This window comes from Cetorhinus maximus, chromosome 21 (assembly GCF_964194155.1).
Source record: "Cetorhinus maximus chromosome 21, sCetMax3.hap1.1, whole genome shotgun sequence".
NCBI lineage: Eukaryota > Metazoa > Chordata > Chondrichthyes > Lamniformes > Cetorhinidae > Cetorhinus > Cetorhinus maximus.
In genome coordinates this window covers 31,997,216-32,020,604 of record NC_135899.1, presented here as the reverse complement: position 1 = coordinate 32,020,604, position 23,389 = coordinate 31,997,216, and the positions used below count along the sequence as shown (strand labels likewise).

Here is a 23,389-nt window from a genome sequence, read left to right as displayed (position 1 = left end):
GACTGAGTAAATTGAACCCAAGAGCAAACTTTCCTTTACCTCTTTGTGGGTTAATTCTTTTCCTTTCCACCACAGCTTGATATTGTTCTTGTTCCTCCAGTAACAGCTCCTCTTTCCTGGCAACTTTTGCTATTATCTCAGCCTGTTGTTTGACTTGATTCAGTGACAGAATTCTCTCCTGAAACCCAGGTTTAGCCTCCTCTTTCTCAGTTTGAATCAACAGGTCAATGTAAGCTGGAGTTGATAATGGGTTTGGTCTGAGAGCTATTTCTTCAAGTCTTAAAATGCTCTGGGATGATTGTTCAATCAGCTCCAACACGATATCCTGAACATTATCCAATTCCGGCTGAAGTTTCTCCATGATTTTCTGCTGTGTCGTTTCATCAGATGCCTCCTTGTACATTTCCTTCAGCTCTCTATATGTCCTCTTCTCCTTTCTGGTTTTATATTCAAATCTGTACTTTTGATTATAATGAACAGACCAGATACATTTATTAGGACAGACTGTGCAGTATCCATTGCGGTCCATTGCTGCGCATCCCTTTTTATCAGCATTCTTAGGGACTGGACAGGGACGGTGACAGGTGAAGTGACAATTCTGACAGTTAGTTATGTAATTACCAGTCCCACCGATTTCTGTCTGCACCAGAGCTGTGACTTCAACTTCATACTCAAAATTTTTATTTGCATCCAGATCGACCTGATGCTGATTCAAAGCCTGTTGTGTCTTCCTGATCTCCTCCAGTTTCGTCAGACCAACTTTGATCTGAGTCTGTAATCCCTCTACCACAGCCCCCAGCTGCTGACGCTCCCTCAGGACTTCCTCTGTCAAACTTAAGCTCTTTGTTTTCATTTTGCTCAGAGCTACAAAGAACTTCCTCATACTGTTTGATCCCGCCTTCCACAACAATGCATCAAAGTCTTCACCATCCTTCCCTGCTTCCTCCTCATTGCTAGCATCTGGTCTTCTGTTGGCAGAGTTTCCAGAAGTTGCTTTTTGGGCAAATATGGCTAAATTGTTGAACTTGAAGTGAACTGGAAGACCTTTATCATCTTTGGGACATGGAATCTCAGCAACATTGATGGCCTCCAGAATGGGGGGAACCTGCCCATCGGCAGATGTCACCAGTACTCGGATGTTCTCTGCAACACCTTTGCCAAAAATGGAAAGAATTGCATCAAAGACGTTTTTCTGTGCATGAGTCAAGCAAGCCAGAGAGGCTTGAACTACAAAACACACGGCATCAATTTGATCAACACCATCTGGGGAAGTAAAGAGTTGTCGGATCTGATCGGTGATCAATTTATCTCGGGTCATCCCCCTGGTATCTCCGAATTCCGGAGTGTCAATGATAGTGAGAGAGTAATCAATCTGGAATCCTTCACGATGGTGGAGTTCATAGGCAGTGATTGAGGATGTCCGACTTTCAGCCTGGGATCTTTCTATTCCTTCATCTATTAATTTATATCTGAAGTTGTCCTCCCATTCCACACCCAGGATGTAGTTGATCATTTCATTGATGAGAGTTGTTTTTCCTGCTCCCGTTGCTCCAAGAACCAGAATTGTCCTGACACTGTATTTTGTGGTGGACTTTCCGAAGGAGTATTTTACACATTGTCCATCCTTGTCAAGTACTGTTTCCTTCAAGGGGAGTGTGTAAATAAAAGGGTTCCTGCTGACTGTTAATATACTTTCTCTGCGAAGTTTTCCAGTTAGTCTCTTTGGTTCATTTTCTGTTTCTATTAAAACATCATCACTTGGTTCACTAGAACCTCCTTCTCCACAGTCAGCAGACACTCGCACTCTGTAGGATGTCTTGGGTTTCAATCCCTCTATAGTATGATAGCATTCATTGCCCATTGTCCTTATTTCCTCCCATAATCCATTTTCTGTGCTGGAGGCAACTGCTTTTCCTTCTCTATATTCTATCCTGTACTGAACTATATCAACACCAGCTCCAATCTCAGTTGGCATGTCCCAGGTGAGTGTTGCATCACACCAGTACATCTCGACTGTTGAAGGTTTACCTGGTGGACTTGTAGGAAGCATGGTGACACTGTAACTCTTACTGACCTTGCTGATCCCTGCTTTTGTCACTGCTCTGTATTGCAATTGATACTCCTGGTGTGGCTGTAATCCAGATATTGTGTGGGAATCGGATTTATCCGATGTATCCACAGTTGTCCATTTCTCCTGTTGGGTAGCTTGGTACTCCACCCTGTACCCAACAATCTCACCAGCACCGTATCTTGGTGGCTGTAATTGGAGTGTCACACTGTCATGTGTTGTTTCACTAACCACAGGTCTCTCTGGCTGTGACGGGAGTTCGAAGCAGTGACTCACCACAAACCCTCTCTCATACAGGTAAATCGATGCTCCTACATTACTGTCATCCTGCACAGAAGCAGCAATGAACTTTGTTTTCCCTTGTGCTCTGTTGGTTGTGGCAAAATCAAGGAATAAGCGAGAGCATTCCCTCATCTTCTGGGATACAGACACCGAGTTAAACCACTGCTGGTTATGATGTTCTGCACTAACCTGGTGAGCAGGATTTGGTATCAGCATTCTCTCAGCTGTGTGAGATTTTAGGTAGCTGTCTGCTTCTGTAAGATAGAAATCCTCTTGATGCAGTGATGTGAATGTGAAGCAGACCACATATTCTGTCTCTGGATTCAACACTTCTCTATCCAACTCACTCCTTGATTTCACAACGTGTATATCTTTCAATATCATGAGGTAGTATCTCACTACATTCATTTCACGCTCCTTGTCATCCAGCCATTTGATCAGTGACTGGTGTTTGAATGGTGACTGTTCCTTGTTCTTCAGAATATCCACCAGTAACCCTTCCAACTCCCCACCTCCTCGGATAGATGGTAACACTCTGGCTAAAGTCTTCTGGAAAACCAGTTGATGTTCCCGACACATCTCTTGGAATTTCTATATTCTGTGTCTGATCTCTGGAAATTGAACAGTGACACTGTCTCTCATCATATCCTCGCATCTCATCACTGCCTCATTGAGCTGCTCCAGCACAGACTGGGAGCGATTGACCAGTCCGATACTTATGTCCCATACCAGCTGAGCAGCTTTGGAGTCTAGTTTGTTGAGTGGGTAGAGCCAGACACTCATGGGCACTGCGTGATCTCCATCCGGTCCTAGTAAATTTGGGAGGCTTGTGTAGATTTTGATGGCATCTTGGAATGTGGTGGGATTGTTTTCAAGGGAGAAATCCCCATAAAAGGTGCAGCTGAATTTCTGAGCATTTGTGTTTTCTTCATCTGTCATTTTTAGGGAGGCCTGACCCTCAACTGCAACTTTTGGAATTTTTTTAATCATCCCCTCCATGTTACCCTGAATATCCTGTAGGGTCTCTGCTGAAGTAACCTCTTGGTCAAAAACAAAGAAAGCCTGAGCCCCGTACATCACTGCTGTAACCACATGAGTTGCTGTCCCCTGATCAAACACGTACGGGTAGGTTACATTCTGCTGCCCTAAATGCTTCATTGTCAGTTGCACAAACTTGGTTGTTGTTCGGTACTGAAGGGTCACTCGGGCTTGTTGCTTCGATCTCTTTGTGTCGTTGAGATATTTTGCAGATCCTTTCACCTCTACCAATCCACCCAGGAAACTTGCTTTCAATGACGCATTCACATTCAATGCAAAGGCTTTCTTCTCAATAGAGTCAGATGCAATGATGTGAAACTCGGTATTCGGCTTAGGTCGTATGTTGAGGTCATTCTGCAGGGTCTCTAAGTTCCACAATGTTACCCCTACAGAAGAAACAGATCAATAAACAGAACTTAATGAAGTTAAAATTTTTTTAAAAAGTTGCCCTTGATAAATATTCGCAGTGATTACACAGTAGCAAATAACTGACCATTGTTCTCTTTGTGTTATTTTTTATGTTCTAAGGTAATTTCGTGCACTGCTTTAAGTACTTGTCCTTTTTGCTTTCCTTTTTGAATTAGCCCCTTCCCACTATAAATACATAATCTCGTTCTGGTATAGTAGTTAACTGAAATCATCTCAGTGTATGACATGAGGATTCAACTTTCTAGTCTTTTTCCTATTGATGTGCCATGACCTGCTATCTCTTTCTTTCTTTCTCTTTTTCCATTGAGAGGAGTCAACTTTCAAGAAAATGCTTACAGTTTTCCACTTCCAAACAAACATATACAATAATCCATATATACTGCAATTGTCTTAAATGTTATGTTTATGATCCATTTGTATTGTGTGTAAGTAGAATGGAAAGAAATTAAATAAAAAGTAAATAAATAGATAAATATTAATTGTTCCCCAACCTATACTAATAAGGTCACAAAATGAGGAGTCAGAGGACAAATAACAGAATGGATTGCTAGCTTCAAGATAGAAAGCAGAAAGTGATCATATAGGATAGTTATTCAGAGTGACAGAATGTGGAAAGTGGTGTTCCACAAAGAATAATGCTGAGACCATTGCTGATCACAATTTATATTAATGATTTGGAAACTGGAATCAAAAATATAATTTGTAAATTTGCAGTTGACACCAAATTGGGGGCATGGTCAATTTTGAGGTGGACTGCAACAAATCACAGGGGAACATTAATAAACTTGCAGAATGGGCAAATAATTGGTAAATTAAGCTCAACAAGTAAATGTGAGGCAGTGCATTTTGGTTGAAAGAATTACTTGGAAGGTGCATGTCTTGGTGGGGTAGAGGAACAAAGGGATCTCAGAGTGCAAATACACCAAACATTAAAAGTTCCACCGCAGGTTATAAAGACCATAAAAAAGCAAACTGAGCACTATCTTCTATCCAGAGGGATACAATCCAAAAGGAGGTCTTGTGGTGCAGTGGGTATCATCGCTGTCTCTGAGCCAAAAGCTCTGGGTACAAGTCCCACTCCAGGGCTTGATGGTTAAGGAAAGTGCATTCATAAAACTGCCAAACAGGTTGAGTCTCAACTTGCAAATTCTTCCAACATACACAGGCGTAAGTGTAGGAGAGATTCTTGGTCAGACATGCGATGGAAAGAAATTGGCACCTCCACCATCACTATCTATAGCTCAGGGCTACAACATGTATGCATTTAAAATGTATATTGCCACAGCAGCTTGGGCTCTTTAGGTGGGCGGTAGCTGAATTGGCTGGATGGCTGGCCTGGATCAGATTGGTAGAACGGTATGGGGTTCAATTCCTGTTTCAGCTGGGGTGGATTCAGGATCTGCCTCCTTGCCTTACCTGTGGTGGAGATCTCAAGTGCTGTGGGTTGTGCCTTTGGGCAGAAAATTCCAGAAGAGTATTGAAAAGTAGTGAAGTTATACCAGGCCTGTATTGAACCCTGTGTAGACCTTAAGAGTAATATGTGAAATTCTGATCATCATATTATAAACAAAGATATAGAGTGACTGTTGAGAATGCAGAGAAGATTTACAAAAATGATACTAGAAGTGTGACTGTATACATCAGGAAAGGATAAACCAGGCTGGATCTCTTTTCTGTTAAAAAAAGGCCGAGAAATGACCTAATAGACGTCTTTAAAATGCCAAAAGGTTTTGATTGAGTGAATACAAAGAGAATTCTTCCACTTATGGCAGAGAGCATAACTAGGGGCCAATACAAGGGAGTCGCCAAGAAATCAAATAGGTAATTCAGAAGGAACTTCTTCATCCAAACATTGGTAAGAGTATGGAACTCGCTACCACAGGGAAAGTTGAAAGGAATAGTATAGATGCACTCAAGGGAAGCTAGGCAATCACATGAAAGAGAAGGGAATGGAACATGATGTTGATAGATTTTGATGAGAAAAGATGGTATGTAGCTCAAGTGGGGCAGGAACACCTGCACGAACTGGTTGGGCCGAATGACCTTTTTCTGTGCTGTGATTCTTTTGCAATCCTATGAAATCAGATATCTTAGGGGAGGATCACACGGCTCTTACAGAAATTAATAAAAAATCTGTTGGAGAGGATCACATGGTTCTTGCAGAGATTAATGGAAATCTGAATGAGAGGATCATGGGTCTCTAACAGAAATTAATGGAAATCTGATAGAGAGGATCACCCAGTTCTTACAGAAATTAATAAGAAATCTGATGGAGATAATCACCTGACTCTTACAGAGGTTAGTCTCTGTTGTTCTACAGTAAGTAGGGCTATATTACCTGGTATGAGAGAGTCGGATCGACAGTCATACAGCATCCCTAGCTGGAAAGGACGGCCCAGAGCTGCCAGTTCTATTGCCACTCCTACGCCTTCAGTCATTGTTCCAGACTTTACAAATTCGCAGAATTACCTGTAACCCAAGGTCTGAGAGTGAATACCTGTCACACATCATCAAACAAACCACCAAAATCAGAGTTTAAACATTAAAAATCAGAAGCAACATGTGGTATGTTATGTGCCATAATTGTATTAACAACATTCCAGTGGAATTGGTTATTATTTTGTCAGACACAAAACTTTAAAAAAATTTCACGAGATGTGGGCTTCGCTGGCTGGGCCAGCATTTATTGCCCATCCCTAGTAGCCCTTGAGAAGGTGGTGGTGAGCTGCCTTCTTGAACCGCTGCAGTCTGTGTGGTGTAGGTACACCCACAGCGCTGTTAGGAAGGGAGTTTCAGGACTTTGACCCAGTGACAGTGAAGGAACTGCGATATATTTCCAAGTCAGGATCATGAGTGACTTGGAGGAAAACTTCAGGTGGTGGTGTTCCATCTATCTGCTGCCCTTGTCCTTCTAGATGGTAGCAGTCGTGGGTTTGGAAGGTGCTATTTAAGGGGGCTTGGTGAAGTCCTGTAGTGCATCTTGTAAATGGTACATAATGCTGCTACTGTGCGTCGGTGGTGGAGGGAGTGAATGTTTGTGGATGTGGTGCCAAACAAGTGGGCTGTTTTGTCCTGGATGGTGCCAAGCTTCTTGAATGTTGTGGGAGCAGCACCCATCCAGGCAAGTGCAGAGTATTCCAGCATACTCCTGACTTGTGCCTTGTAGATGGTGGACAGGCTTTGGGGAGTTAGGAGGTGAGTTACTCGTCACAGAATTCCTAGCCTCTGACCTGCTCTTGTAGCCACAGTATTTATATGGCTAGTCCATTTCAGTTTTTGGTCAATGATAACCCCCAGACTGTTGATAATGGGGGATTCAGTAATGGTAATGCTATTGAACATCAAGGGGCAATGGTTAGATTCTCTCTTGTTGGAGATGGTCATTGCCTGACACTTGTGTGGCGAGAATGTTACTTGCCACTTGTCAGCCCAAGCCTGGATATTTCCAGGTCTTGCTGAATTTGGACATAGGCTGTTTGAGTATCTGATGAGTCGTGAATGGTGCTGAATGTTGTGCAATCAGCGAACATCCCCACTTCTGACCTTATTATGGAAGGAAGGTCATTGATGAATCAGCTGAAGATGGTTGGGCCGAGGACACTACCCTGAGGAACTCCTGCAGTGATGTCCTGGGACTGAGATGATTGACCTGCAACAAGCACAACCACCTTCCTTTATGCTAGTTATGACTCCAACCAGTGGAGAGTTTTCCCCCTGATTCCCATTGATTCCAGTTTTGCTGAGGCTCCTTGATGCCACACTCGGTCAAATGCGGCCTTGATGTCAAGGACAGTCACTCTCACCTCACCTCGGGAGTTCAGCTCTTTTGTCCATGTTTGAACCAAGGCTGTAGTGAGGTCAGGAGATGAGTGGTCCTCGCGGAACCCAAACTGGGCATCAGTGAGCAGGTTATTGCAAAGCAAGTGCTGCTTGATAGCACTGTTGATGACCTATTACTTTACTGATGATTGAGAGTAGACTGATGGGGCGGTAATTGAAGGGGTTTGATTCCTGATTTTTGTGTACAGGAAATACGTGGGACATTTTCTACATTGCTGGATAGATGTCAGTGTCGTAGGTGTACTGGAACAGTTTGGCTAGGGGCGCGTTAAGTTCTGGAGCACAGGTCTTCAGTACTATTGCCAGAATATTGTCAGGCCCATAGCCTTTGCAGTATCCAATGCCTTCTGCTATTTCTTGATATCATGTGGAGTGAATCGAATTGGCTGAAGACCGGCATCTGTGATGCTGGGGACCTCCGGAGGAGGCCAAGATGGATCATTCACTCAGCACTTCTGGCTGAAGATTGTAGCAAATGCTTCAACCTTGTCTTTTGCACTGATGTGCTGGGCTCTCCCATTATTGAGGATGGGGATATTTGTGGAGCCTCCTCCTCCAGTGAGTTGTTTAATTGTCCACCACCATTCACGACAGGACGTGGCAGGACTGCAGAGCTTAGATTTGTTCCGTTGGCTGTGGGATTGCTTAGCTCTATCTATCATTTGCTGCTTATGCTGTTTGGCATGCAAGTAGTCCTGTGTTGTAGCTTCACCAGCTTGACGCCTCATTTTTAGGTATGCCTGGTGTTGTTCCTGGCATGCCCTCCTGCACTCTTCATTGAACCAAGGCTTATCCCCAGGCTTGATGGTAATGATAGAGTGGGGGATATGCTGGGCCATAAGGTTACAGATTGTGGTCGAGTTCAATTCTGCTGCTGCTGATGGCCCACAGCGCCTCATGGATGCCCAGCCTTGTGTTGCTAGATCTGTTTGAAACGGCAACTCTGAGAGTTATCATCAGTATATAATTTGGTGACGCTGCTGCCCATCCTACAGCCAGAGTTGGGGTATAGGACATCCCACAGGACTCCACTGCATCCAAATGGCATTCCAGAGACGCATCGTTGAAGCAAGGGGCTGCAGTCATTTTGCTTGTCAGGGCCATCCTGTCTTCCATGCAGCAGTCGTGGTGTGGAAGCACTGAGATGTGTGCTTGCGGCTGGATATGACGCCCGGCATGATGAAGGGGCGAGGTGATGGTGGGTGGGTGAATGAGAGCCCACCCGCCATTGAAATGGCGTGTTTCACCTTCAAAGATGCCAGTCCCTCCAGTAATTCCCCTCTCGCTATGCTTTTTGTATCTAATATTTCACACTCCTCCTCCTCATTTTTAACTAGAATGTCTGCATCATCCCTCTCCTTAATGAAGACAGAGACAAAGTACTCATTAAGAACCCTGCCCACATCTTTTGCATCAGCCCACAAGTTACCATGTACATCTCTGATTGGCCCTACCTTTTCCTTAGTTATTCTCTTGCTCTTAATGTAATGGTAAAGGATCTTAGGATTTTCTTTGACTTTACCTGCCAATTTGTTTTGTATCCTCTCTTTGCTTTCCTAATTTCCATTTTTACTTTTCCCTCGTACTTTCTTTATTCATTCACGGGGTGTGGGCTTTCCTGGCTGGGCCAGCATTTATTGCCCATCCCTAGTTGCCCTTGAGAAGGTGGTGGTGGGCTGCCTTCCTGAACTGCTGCAGTCCATGTGGTGTAGGTACACCTACAGTGCTGTTAGCAAGGGAGTTCCAGGATTTTGATCTAACGACTATGCTCCTTTGGGCTTTCTGCAGTATTAAGTCTTTTGAGACAGTCATAAGCTTTCCTTTTCTGCTTTATCTTGGCCTGTATGCTTCTGGATAACCAGGGGGCTCTAGATTTGGCAGTACCTCCTTTTTTTCTTTGTGGGGACATGTCTACACTGTGCCTGTAGAATCTCGCCTTTGAATGCCTCCCACTGATTTGACACGTTTTTCCTTCTAATAGCTGTATCCAGTCCACTTTCACCAGCTCACCTCTCAGCTTTGTAAAATTTGTCTTCCCCAATTTTGAACTTTTACTCCTGTTCTATCTTTGTCCTTTTCCATAATGATATTAAATCTAACTGTATTATGGTCACTATCTCCAAAATGGCCTCCCACTGCTACTTCACCCATTGCCCAGCTTTATTTTCGAAGACTAAATCTAGAATTGCGCCTCTTCTCATTGGGCTTGTTATGTGCTAGCTAAAAAAGTTCCCTTGAATGCAGTTCAAGAATTATGAGCCCTATGTGCCCTTTACACTGTTAGTATCCCAATTGATATTAGGGTAGTTGAAGTCCCCAACGATTACTGCCCTATTGTTTTTGCACTCAAACGTGGACCATGCCTGTGTCGACTGTGAGGTAGATGGTAAACATCAACGTGAGGATGCTGCACCACATCATCCCTCTCTTAAAGCAAATGTGAGTGCTCTCTCTCCTGCCTTTGACTCTGCTGCCATGCACTAATTATCTCTGGTTCAAATGGAGCTCTGCCAAGCAACCGACATCCTCAGCCAGCCAGTCCCTTAGCTCCATCCAGGTCCTCGCCTCCAATCAAGAGGACACCTCCTCCATTGAAGAGTTGGAAATAAGCAGCCTGGAAGATCCGTCACAATGCTTACCCACACTCTCCACCAGATCAGAACCACACACCTCACTGGGACCTAGATCTAGAGCAGGCTTGGGTTCACAATCCGGTGGTCACAGCATGGGCACGTGACCACAGCAGGAGGAGGAAGGTTCAACCGAGATCCCCAGCACACAGAGGATTGCCGATGAAGAGGCATCTGTGAGGTCCGAGTCAGATGACAAGCCTCTGGATCTGGCCTTCCAATACATCGTGGAGAGTCAGCAAATGGCAGGGGAACACCATGCAGAGCTATTGGAAGCCTTCAAAAGAGTGGCACACGAGTTGGAGGAGTGCGTCCGTCTGTTCGCTGATGAAGTGTTGCCCACATGCGCGCACATGGAGGTCTCTGTGGGAAGGATGCCAGACGCCACAGAGACCTGGTCAAGCAGAAAGTGGAGATGCACACAGGCCTGCACTCCATCACGGTAGCCATGGGTGACTTCCTGCAGTGGCAACATGAGAGGGAAACGGGGCACCTCGACATCTCTCAAAGTGCTTCTTCCCCTCAAGGAGTCTGGCTGGGACCCCTGGGCACCTGAAGCAAGGAGGACTGGCAGCTGGACACCCCTGGGTCATCCATATAGGAATCCCAGAGGCTGTCCTCTACTTCTGAGTCCCCTTTGCCTGTGAGCCCCCTCAGTCTCATCCTCTGTCATCGCAGAGACGGCAGCTACCCTACAGAAAGACAGCCAAAGCAAGCCGGGACACCCTAGGCCTCGGCTGTCCAGAGGATCCATGCCGAGGTCATCAGAGGCAATCGGGCTAACCATTGCACAGGCTGTCTTCACCCCTGCTGTGGATGTCAGGACAGCACCTAGAAGCATTAGGCCTAGAAAAGGTAGGACATACTGATCACAATTAGCTGCACGGGTGAACACATTTTGTCACTTTTATAATCTGAAAATATATTCTCTTTCACTGAATAATGTGAATAGTGTCTTTCAGCTTCGTTGACAGACTTCGCAAGACCTCCCATTGCACCACCGCCTCCCCCGCCACTAGCAGTTCAGCTGCACGCAGCCAGCTCATGAGTGATTCTAGGGGGAGAAGTGTGTGGCAGGGCCTTTCAGAGCCTCGTGCAAGCACTCTCCCATGCATGCGGATCCTTCCCCCATCACACTCATCTCAACGTCCTGAGCATTTTCAATGCTGCTGCTGGGGTTCTCTTTCAGTTGTCCATCTGAGCTGATCTGCATCTCCACCCACCCACTGATCACACTCCCATGCAGCAGCTGTTCCCACCCAACATGACTCTCCTTTCAAGTTCAGTTTTAGAAGCATGGTGCGTGTAACATTTGCCCCCTGTCCTTTCTCCTCCCATAGTCATCCATGTCCTTTTTCCCATCACTGTTGACCCGTGTCATGAAGCTATCAATATATATAATATTATTGAAAATAATTTTCTTTTAAGATAGAAGTTTAGTCTGTGGGTGTGTCTTAATTGGATTAAAGCCAGCTAGTCTGGGTGCTTTGATGTGTACTAGTTTTGATATGTAGGAGAGATAGCGTGTATTTGCATTTTTTGAATAGAACATTCAAGAAGTGGGGTGAAAATTGACACCTATCTAGCAGATACCAAGCCATATGTTTATATTACTAATAAAATTGGTACTATGAAAGGGGTTTTATTGTTAGAGAGGTTTAGTTCAGAGGTTGTTGATACAATGGGAATTAACATTCAATGGGCAGTGGTAGGTATAACAAGACAACCGTTTCAGGTGTGCAGAGCAGAGGCAATGTGAGATCAAAAGGCAGCTGCAAGCTTCCAACTGGCTCCACAGGAACCAAAGTGAAAAGAACCTCATTTTGAATAGGTAAGGTGAAAATGCTTTGTCTGGTGTCTGGTTAAGTCCACAGGCAGAATTTTATATTCAGTATGCAGGTACGCACCCGACATGCTGGAACGTAAAAGATGTGCGATGACGTCGGGCGTGCGTCCCGACGTCATCGTGAAGTCTCGCAGTATTTCGTTCGACAGGCGTGCACCAGAGTTGGCTGCGCGCCCGCCGATAATTGATAGGCCATCAACCAGGTAATTAACCTGAATTTTACGCTGCCCATCCAACCTTACGATTGATGGGCAGGAGAAAAGGCCAAGCAGCCTTTACGTTTTTAGGAAACCTCATCCATGAACTTAAAAAACATGTCCTATCTCATGTGACACACTCACATGAGGAGACATGTTTCATTGAACTTTTCTGCTCTTTACTAATTTTTTCATTAAACGCTTCAATCTCCCTGAGACAGCTCTGAGCCTCAGGGAGTTGAAGCGCTCTTTCATGCACATGTGCAAACTGCGCGCTAGGCCCATGTCCCCCTCCTCCCCGTGCCTGCACAGGCAGTGCTGCCACTCAAGATCCACACAGGGCGGGCCTTAAGTGGCCCCCCCGTGTGAAATCGTGGTGTGGAAACGAGCGCGGACGACAGTCGGCTCCATGACCGCCCCCACCTGCTCCCGCCGAGCCTGCCCGACGAATGGAAAATCCTGGCCCATGGGCTGCTGTTGCCTTAATGTAGATTAGTTTGGGAATTTGTTAAAAGCTATGATACTTGTAATTTGTAGCAATGTATATATATATTTTAACCTGTGTTAATTAATAAAATGTTTTATTTAGTTTAATGTAAAACCTCGAGAACTAGTGGTCTGATTCCTGAATTTAGAGTCGCATCTCAAACATAATACTTAAAACTGTAGATTATGACAGTTGTTTAAAGTTCCCTCTGGGATTTTTAAATAACTCCGCTTTACCAACTGCATCGGTCATAACACCCGGCATCGCCTCCCACCTCCCCACGGCCACCTACCAGCCAGAACCCTTTTCTTTCGGGGATGTCCAGGTGAATGTGTACATTCCCTACCTTCCTGAAAATCCCACTCCGATCCATATTGACCTCCCCGACCTCCTCCTTCCCAACCCCAGAGTCCGCGTCTGCCTCCAACAACTCCCCACCAACCACCCTCGCCTTCCTTTTTACCGATATCATTGCACCCTCACCCTCCCACTCTACTGGCTCACTCTGTCCTCTCTCATTCTCACCATTCCCTCCTACCATGCCCACCCTCATTTCGCTCCCCAGGAGGCAGTCATCGACTCCACACACCTCTCCCTTATAAGTTCACCTGGACCTCCTCCCACCTTACTCCTTCTTCCCCCCTTACTTCTTGCCCCCTCCCAACCTGGGGTTCCCCACTTCTGATTTACTCAATCTTATTGCAGGAGAAACTAACACACAATGCCCACCAGAGCTAGGGTAATACCCAATCTGAAGCACCTCACAGCTATGAGATATTGTCCTTAGAGCTGATGGGAAGAGGCTGATGTCATGGGAGACAGTGAAACCCAATCGGATTCCTGTTACCAGATTAATAACAGACACCAACACAGTTACTGTGATATGCCTCTGAAAAATTACAGTCAAGAATTTCCACTCCCTGCTCAATCACTGATTGTCTATTAGCTGCTTTGCTGTAATCTACACATTAACAGGGAGAACAGGGGGAGGAAGATGCTGATGAACATGAGGATGTGGGAGGAAGGTAGAATTCCTTCCTCATTATTATTTCTGAATTGTGAGGATGACAACGGCAAGGATAATCAAGGGGATAAGGTAGTCTGAATCAAGCCCACTCATGAGTTCCTGCAACAACCCCCTCGCTCTCATTCCCTGCATCATTTGCTTTGTCCCCATCTTGCACCAGCTCAAATAGTAATGTTAGTGAGGATGTGACACTGGGTGATTCACATAAAATCAGGGAGCTGGATGAATTGGAACTGAATGAAGATATTTCACATTTCACAGAGGTCAAGGAAAATGTTGTCCCAAGCTTCATAGTGTAGGAATCAGAATTCATAGGCAAACCAATCAAAGCAGAAGACAGTAGGACAGGTGACCAAACACATGGCCAAAGAATTAGATTTTAAGGAGCATTTGAAGAAAGAGATAGAGGTAGACATGTGGAGAGGAGGGAATTCTAGACCTTGGAACTTAGAGAGCTGAAGTAACAGTCACAAATGATGGGGGCGAAGAAATTGCGAGAATGCTCAAGAGACCAGAACTGGAGGAGTACTGAGACCTCAGAGGATTGTAAGAGGAGGTTAGAGATAGAGAGGGTTGAGTCCATGGAGACATTTAAGAACAAAGATGAGAATTTTAAAACTTAGGTATTGTCGGGCAGGGAACCCACGTAGGTCATTGAACACCAGTGATGTGTGAATGGGGCTTTGTCCGAGTTAGGACATGGGCTTAAGAGATTTGTATGAGTTGAAGTTTACTGAGAGTGGAAGGTGGGAGATTGTACAGGGGAGAATTCTAATAGTCTAATCTAAAGGTAACAAAATCATGAATGCGGGTTTCAGCAGCAGCTGAGCTGAGACAGAGGCAGCGATAGGGAATATTAAGGAGATGAATGGAGGTGGTCTTTGTGGACCAGGAAATATATATAAAAATCATCTCATGGTTAAATAGGATGTGGAGATTGTGAACAGAAGGTTCAGTATCAGACAGTGATCAGGAAGGGGGATGAAATTGATGACTCGAGAACAGAGGATGATGGAACAATGACAGCTTCCTTGGGGCTTAAGGAAATGTCTTTGGTCTTCCTAATGTTTAATTGGATCAGATCTTAGCTCATCCAGGACAGGATATGGTATAGGCAATGTGACAATACAGAGGCAGTGAAGGGATTGAGGGAGGGGGTAGTCAGTTAGAGCTGGATGTCATCAGTGTACATCTGAAACTATTCAACTATTCATCGTCAATCAAAAAACTGGTCAGATATTTCTCCTTGTGTCTCTACTTCTTCCTGTATCCCAGGTTGAATTTTTGCCTCTAAGAGCACGTTTGCAGCTCTTGTGCTTTAGTGGTTATCATTTCCTCTTTATTCATTTATGGGATGTGGGCATTGCTGGTTAGGCCAGCATTAACTGCCCATCCCTAATTGCCCTAGTGAAGCTGATGGTGAGCTGCCTTCTTGAACCACTGCAGTCCCTGATGGATCAACTACTTGGCACTTCTGGCTGAAGACTGTAGCAAATGCTTCAGCCTTATCTTTTGCTCCCCTTCATCATTGATGGGATATTTGTGGAGCCTCCTCCTGCAATGAGTTGTTTAATTGTTCACACCATTCACAACTGGATGTGGCAGGACTGCAGAACTTAGACCTGACTGTTGGTCGCTTAGCTCCGTCTATCACATGCTACTTATGTTGTTTGGCATGCAAGTGGTCCTGTGTTGTACCTTCACCAGGTTGATACTTCATTTTTAGGTATGCCTAGTGCTGTTTCTGGCATGCGCTCCTGCACTCTGCTTTGTATTACTATACTTATGGCATACATTGCATGTAAATGCCACTCTTTAGATATCTTTGTAGATGCCTATCCAGTACCCAGCTGATCTGGCTCTGTGTCTACATGTCTCCAGTTCTATGTGGCCTTCATATGTCTTCTGGAGAAATTCTCTCTGCGTCGTATTGGGTACGATGATTCTGGATTCAGCCAGCAGAATACCATTTTCTAGAGAGGTGTCATCTCCGACAAACCAATACAGCCATATTGCTGGCTGTGATTGCTGTATCTTATAAGGCCATCCCTGGATCACTTGCTGAGAAAGCATCTTTAGCTCTTTGTTTTTACTAGTGTCATCTCTAACTTGACTCAGTTTTGGTGGTGTTACATTCACCAGGTGATGGATTTTTATGCTAGATTTTTTTATCTCATATTTTTCGTGGTGACAATTGAGATAGGGCAACTGCAAGTACCATTTTTTTTCCTGACATGTATTTAGAACGATAGAATTGTTACGGCATAGAAGAAGGCCTTTTGGCCCATCATTCCTGTGTTGGCTGTCCAATGGAACAATTCACGTACTGCCACTCCACTCCCCCCTTCCCACATCCCTGCAAATTCCTCCTTTTCACATATTTCGAAAATTTAGGAAATGTAGAAAAATTTATGGCACAGAAGGAGGCCACTCTGCCCATCATGTCTCCACTGGCTGAAAAATGAGCCACCCAGTCTAATCCCATTTTCCAACATTTGGTCCATAGCCCTGGAGGTTAAAGGATTTCCATGTGCATAAACAGACACCTTTTAAATGAGTTGAGGATTTCTGCAACAAAAACAGAATTACCTGGAAAAACTCAGCAGGTCTGGCAGCATCGGTGGAGAAGAAAAGAGTCAACGTTTCGAGTCCACATGACCCTTCAACAGAACTGAAGTATAGTTAGGAGAGGGGTGAAATATAAGCTGGTTTAAGGTGGGGGCGGGGGGAGAGAAGTTGAGGGTGGGGTGGTTGTAGGGACAAGCAAGCAGTGATAGGAGCAGATAATCAAAAGATGTCACAGACAAAAAGATCAAAGAGGTGTTGAAGGTGGTGATATTATCTAAGAAAAGTGCTAATTAAGAATGGATGGCAGGACACTCAAGGTACAGCTCTAGTGGGGGTGGGGTGGAAAGACTGACAAGGTATTAGTTGTAGATTTAAAAATAATGGAAATAGGTGGGAAAAGAAAAATCTATATAAATTATTGAAAAAAAAATAAAAGGGAGGGGGAAGAAACGGGGTGGGGATGGGGGGAGGGGGAGTTTAAGATCTAAAGTTGTTGAATTCAATATTCAGCCCGGAAGGCTGTAAAGTAACTAGTCGGAAGATGAGGTGCTGTTCCTCCAGTTTGCGTTGGGCTTCACTGGAACAATGCAGCAAGCCAAGGACAGACATGTGGGCAAGAGAGCAGGGTGGAGTGTTAAAATGGCAAGCGACAGGGAGGTTTGGGTCTTTCTTGCAGACAGACTGCAGGTGTTCTGCAAAGTGGTTGCCCAATTTGCGTTTGGTCTCTCCAATGTAGAGGAGACCGCATTGGGAGCAACGAATGCAGTAGACTAAGTTAGGGGAAATGCAAGTGAAATGCTGCTTCACTTGAAAGGAGTGATTGGGCCCTTGGACGGTGAGGAGAGAGGAAGTGAAGGGGCAGGTGTTGCATCTTCTGCGTGGGCATGGGGAGGTGCCATAGGTGGGGGTTGAGGAGTAGGGGGTGATGGAGGAGTGGACCAGGGTGTCCCGGAGGAAACGATCCCTACGCAATGCCGCCGGGGGGGTGAAGGGAAGATGTGTTTGGTGGTGGCATCATGCTGGAAATGGCGGAGGATGATCCTTTGAATGTGGAGGCTGGTGGGGTGATAAGTGAGGACAAGGGGGACTCTATCATGTTTCTGGGAGGGAGGAGAAGGCGTGAGGGCGGATGCGCGGGAGATAGGCCGGACACGTTTGAGGGCCCTGTCAACGACCATGGGTGGAAAACCTCGGTTAAGGAAGAAGGAGGACATGTCAGAGGAACTGTTTTTGAAGGTAGCGTCATCAGAACAGATGCAACGGAGGCGAAGGAACTGAGAGAATGGGATGGAGTCCTTACAGGAAGCGGGGTGTGAGGAGCTGTAGTCGAAGTAGCTGTGGGAGTCGGTAGGTTTGTAATGGATATTGGTGGACAGTCTATCATCAGAAATTGAGGCAGAGAGGTCAAGGAAGGGAAGAGAAGTGTCAGAGATGGACCATGTGAAAATGATGGAGGGGTGGAGATTGGAAGCAAAATTAATAAATTTTTCCAGGTCCCGACGAGAGCATGAAGCAGCACCGAAGTAATCATCGATGTACCGGAGAAAGAGTTGTGGGAGGAGGCCGGAGTAGGACTGGAACAAGGAATGCTCCACATACCCCATAAAGAGACAGGCATAGCTGGGGCCCATGCGGGTACCCATAGCCACACCTTTTATTTGGAGGAAGTGAGAGGAGTTAAAGGAGAAATTGTTCAGTGTGAGAACAAGTTCAGCCAGACAGAGGAGAGTAGTGGTGGATGGGGATTGTTCGGGCCTCTGTTCAAGGAAGAAGCTAAGGGCCCTCAGACCATCCTGGTGGGGGATGGAGGTGTAGAGGGATTGGACATCCATGGTGAAGAGGAAGCGGTTGGGGCCAGGGAACTGGAAATTGTTGATGTGACGTAAGGTGTCAGAGGAATCACGGATGTAGGTGGGAAGGGACTGGACAAGGAGAGAGAAGGGAGTCAAGATAACGAGAAATGAGTTCCGTGGGGCAGGAACAGACTGACACGATCAGTCTGCCAGGACAGTTCTGTTTGTGGATTTTGGGTAGGAGGTAGAATCGGGTCGTCCGAGGTTGGGCGACTATCAGGTTGGAAGCTGTGGGAGGAAGATCTCCAGAGGAGATGAGGTCAGTGACAGTCCTGGAAACAATGGCTTGATGTTCCGTGGTGGGGTCATGGTCCAGGGAGAGGTAGGAGGAAGTGTCTGTGAGTTGACGCTCAGCCTCCACGAGGTAGAGGTCAGTGAGGATTTCTGCCTCTACTACCCTTTCAGGCAGTGTGTTCCAGACCCCTACTGCCCTCTAGGTGAAAAAAAAACTCCTCATTGCCCCTCTAATCCTTCTGCCAATCACTTTAAATCTCTGCCCCCTTGTCACTGACTTATCTGCTAAGGGAAATAGATCCTTCCCATCCACTGTTCAGGCCTCTCACAACACTGTGCACCTCAATCAAATCTTCCCTCAGCCTCCTCTGTTCCAAAGAAAACAACCCCAGCCGACCCAGTCTTTCTTCATAGCTGCAATTTTCCAGTCCTGGCAACTTCCTTATAAATCTTCTCTGTACCCCCACTAATGCAATTACATCCTTCCTGTAACGAGGTGACCAGAATTGCATACAGTACTCAAGTTCTGGCATAACGAGTGTTTTACATAGCTCCAGCATAACGTTCCTGCTCTAACATTCTATGGCCTGGCTAATAAAAGAAAGTATTCCATGTGCCTTCTTAGCCACCTTATCGACCTGTCCAGCTACCTTCAGGGACCTGTGGACATTGCACTTCAAGGTCCCTCACTTCCTCGACAAATCTCAGTATCCTCCCATTTATTGTGCATTCCTTTGCTTTGTTTTGATCTCCTCAAATGCATAATCTCCGGGTTGAATTCCATTTTCTGCCCACCTGACCATTCTATTGATATCTTCCTGCAGTGCATTGCTTCCCTCCTCATTATCAGCCATGTAGCCAATTTTTGTGTCTTCTGCAATCTTCCTACATTTAAGTCCAAATCATTAATATATACCACTAAAAGCAGGGGACCTCATACTGACCCCTGCAGAACCCCACTGGAAACCCCCTCCAGTCACAAAAAACCCATTAACCAGTACCCTCTGTCTCCTGCCACTGAGCCAATTTTGTATCCAGCTTGCTGCAAGCTGGACAAAATTTCAGTGAAATTGTAACTCTGAACTCTCAAAAGTAACTTCTGCAGTATTGCTGGTGCTCTACACTGATTTTTCTTGCAGATCTGCTCTAGTGGACAATGAATATTCTCCACTATGAACTTTTTCCCATATGTATGGAATTTCTCATATCCATGAACAACTGCCAAAAGCTCTCTTTCTACATTGGCATGTCTGATTTCAGCTGATGTTACAACTTTGAATGCCCTCTTGTACCAGGGCTGCTCCCGGTTCCTTTGTAGAAGCATCTATTAGCGGAATGACAGCTTTCTTTGTGTTATAGCATGACAGACTTGTCTCCTTGCATATTAACGTGTTTCTATAATGATATAATGGGACCAATGACTCATAAGGGATTGGGTAAACATGTTATGAGTTCATTTACTGAGGAGGCACATGGGAGCATTTATACAAAGGTAGAAAGCTTGAAGCTATAAAGCTGTATGTGTGTGCTCTTCTGAAGTGAAACTAAAACTGGATCACATGACACACTTCATTTCTAGTGATGTCATGCTGCAATCCCTTAAAGGCATCCCCTTTCTTTTTAAAAGATACATTGACCCCTCCAAAGAAGTATAAGTATTTATAATACATGTTCATGTTTAGTTACCATTATTTAAGTGTATTGGACAGATGAATTTGAGTGTTTGAAGCATAGAGATGATCTATTAATAAGCCAGATCTTCTAATAGTAACCTTGTCTGGAAATGTCTTTAATTGCTCAAAATGATCTGTGGGGTTCTCATTCTTGGATATTGGATGTTGAATAGTTACATTCAGGATTTTGTCCTCAATATAATAGGACTGCACGATGCTTGAGGAATTAGAATGGATCTGATTTGTCCTCAGTTACACCTCACCATTGCACCTTGTATGTGATGACTTCATAGGACCTTGGTTCGAAACAAACTCTTGTCACCTCAATTGCCACGTACCTTCTTTGGGATCCTTGGTGTGAACTTGTCCAAACTCTGAACTTGGCAATTTTTTATCTTCCTTTTTATCATGCATGTTGGTCATATTTTCTTGTAGTTTGAAAAGTTGCTGTCTAGTTTCTGAGAGAGTAGAATGGGCAAGTGTGGCACACACTGATCTGCCAAACATGACCTCTGCTGGTGCTAGAATAGTTGCACTTAAAAAGGTGTCGTTCTCAGATGTAACATTGCAATGTATAGATCTTGCACGGTCTATCTACATTTGAGAATTAAGGATTTCACTGTGCAAATCATTCATTCAACTTTGTTGTTAGATCAAGGGTAATGAAAAGTAGTGTGATTGATATTCCACTTCTCACACATATTCTGAAATGCTTACCAATAAATTGTGGATCATTATCTGAAATGATCTCTCTAGGCACACCAAATAAACTGAATATAGCACTTAACGTGTGCGACAGCCTTCGAGCTGAATACCAAAAAAACTACCAAATTAATAATGAACTTTTTCTACTCTTGGGAACCTCGCAAACGTCTGAATCCTTAAGCAGTAAGCCTTTGGTTCATTCAAACATCTCGCTTCTTGCAACACTACATTGTTGATTAAATCAAGTTGCCAGACCACCCACCCATGCAGCCATTGTTGAAAATTCTTCCTGAAGCATGCCCTTGACGTATTGTGCAATTGTCCAACAATTGGGTATTTGGTAAAGTAGTCAACAATACTTTGAAGACAGTGCCATGGACATGAGGTCGAGCTCGATTTTGGACCAAGGATGGGTAGGAACATCATATGGAATCAGTGGTTCTTTGTGCTAACTTGTCATATGCTCTTGACATGCCTCGCACTTCTTGACAATGCCTTCAATGTCATTGTTCGTATCCGGCCAATAGACTGTCTCTCGTGAGTCTTCACATCTGATTTATGCCTACATGTGAGTGATGAATGGTGAAGAATGCCAGGTTGCAAAGATTCTGGTATGATGACCTGCCTGCCTTTAAAAATGACTCCTTAGGAGATGCCTAGCTCATTCTGGTAAGGCCAAAACAGTCTTACCTGTTTGTGGACGTGCTGAATTGAATCAGGCCATCCTTCATTGATGGTTTTCTACAGTTTCTGTAGTCTGGAATCTTTCGCCTTTTCTTCTTGTAACCACTGTCATTTACTTTTGGCAAAATGTATTACATTAATTTGGAGAACATCTTCAAGTGGTGATGTCAATAAAGACAATTTGTAGATCCAAGGATACACCTTCCACTTTCACCGGGCTAGACAATCTGCTAAGTGTACCTGATGTGACCATCAAGTTACCTGACATGTACCTGATCTCACAGTAGTAACTGTAGTAGAAGGGTCTGATAGACACAGGATTGATGTGGGATTGAGTGCAGTACTGTCCATACAGTGATGAGAAGGCACTTGACCTAGACCTAGAGTCAGTGTGGTGTTGGCCAGAGATGTGTTAAGACCTAGGCTGGAGATGGCTCCATGCCTATACCCTATACTGTATATTTGTATATAGTTACAAGTAGAAATAAAGACTTACTGTTAACGTTCAGAAGACTACAAAGACATATTTAACAGAAACAGAATTACCTGGAAAAACTCAGCAGGTCTGGCAGCATCGGCGGAGAAGAAAAGAGTTGATGTTTCGAGTCCTCATGAAGGGTCACGAGGACTCAAAACGTCAACTGTTTTCTTCTCCGCCGATGCTGCCAGACCTGCTGAGTTTTTCCAGGTAATTCTGTTTTTGTTTTGGATTTCCAGCATCCACAGTAGTTTTTTGTTTTTATCTCTATATTTAACAGACACACTCTGCAACCAACACCATCCCAACATGGTGGCAGCTTGGGATCAAAAGCCCTCACACTCACAGAAATGTTGAAAGAATAAGAAAAAGGCATCTTCAATGAATTCGGAACTGAAAGAAACTCTCAACTAAAGCTATAGGAACTAAGAAAGTTTACCAGAAAAAGCTCAAGAGTGAAGAGCCTAGAAGCTAAAGGCAGATGTTTTATTGCAGCTGAAAATTCCACACACAATCTTCCTTGGAATTCCAGCTTCAGCACACAGGTTTCATAGCTTGCAATGGTGAACTAAATCCTTTTCACTTCCAGGCTACAGCCAGTCCTGAGAAGACCTTTTACTAATTCAGTCAGAAGTGCCATTTGTACAAAACCCATTGCTAATCCTGATTCCTTGACTCTGAGCCTAAAAATGTACCAAAAAAAACTACCAAATTAATAATGAACTGATTCAACTCCTGGGAACCTCACAAACGTCTGAATCCTTAAGCAGTAAGCCTTTGGTTCATTCAAACATCTCGCTTCTTGCAACACTACATTGTTGATTAAATCAAGTTGGCAGACCACCCAACCATGCAGCCATTGTTGAAAATTCTTCCTGAAGCAAGCGATTTTGTGAAGCTTGCCAAACCTGGCAAGTGTGGGAAATCTACTGTTTTGCAGTGAATGGAGATGCCATCTTGGAAGCCTGTAAGCTCTTAAAGCTCTACCCGCACTTAAAATCTGCAACATGAATCACAATTTCACACTTGCAACTGCACTGGGATTCACTGTGATGCGGTCCGTGTAAGCTTGAAAGAGACCCTGGCTAACAGCCCAAAGGAAGTCACTGAAAACAATATCATCCGAATGGGATATGAAATGTAGTAAGCTCTTGGGACTTCTCAGCAAGATGTACTGACCAGTAACCATTTTTGGTATCAAGTTTCAAGAAAAAATTTGCACCTGTAAGTCTCTGAATTGTTATGACACAGCAGTTTGTAAAGGCTGAGTTATTCAAAATCCCAGACGGAAACTTTAAACAACTGTCATAACCTACATTTTCAATTGGTATGTTTTGAGTTGCAGCTCTA

General features: G+C 44.5%; 1 protein-coding gene across 1 annotated transcript; it reads right to left on the bottom strand.

Annotated features, from left to right (window-relative positions):
* Positions 1–332: 332 nt before the first annotated feature.
* On the bottom strand, positions 333–6,255 carry LOC144695457 (uncharacterized). The gene is given in 4 exon segments (XM_078566342.1): positions 333–370; positions 490–943; positions 1,004–3,774; positions 6,156–6,255. Coding segments are annotated over 4 exon segments (3,363 nt in total).
* Between the last annotated feature and the right edge of the window lie 17,134 nt (positions 6,256–23,389).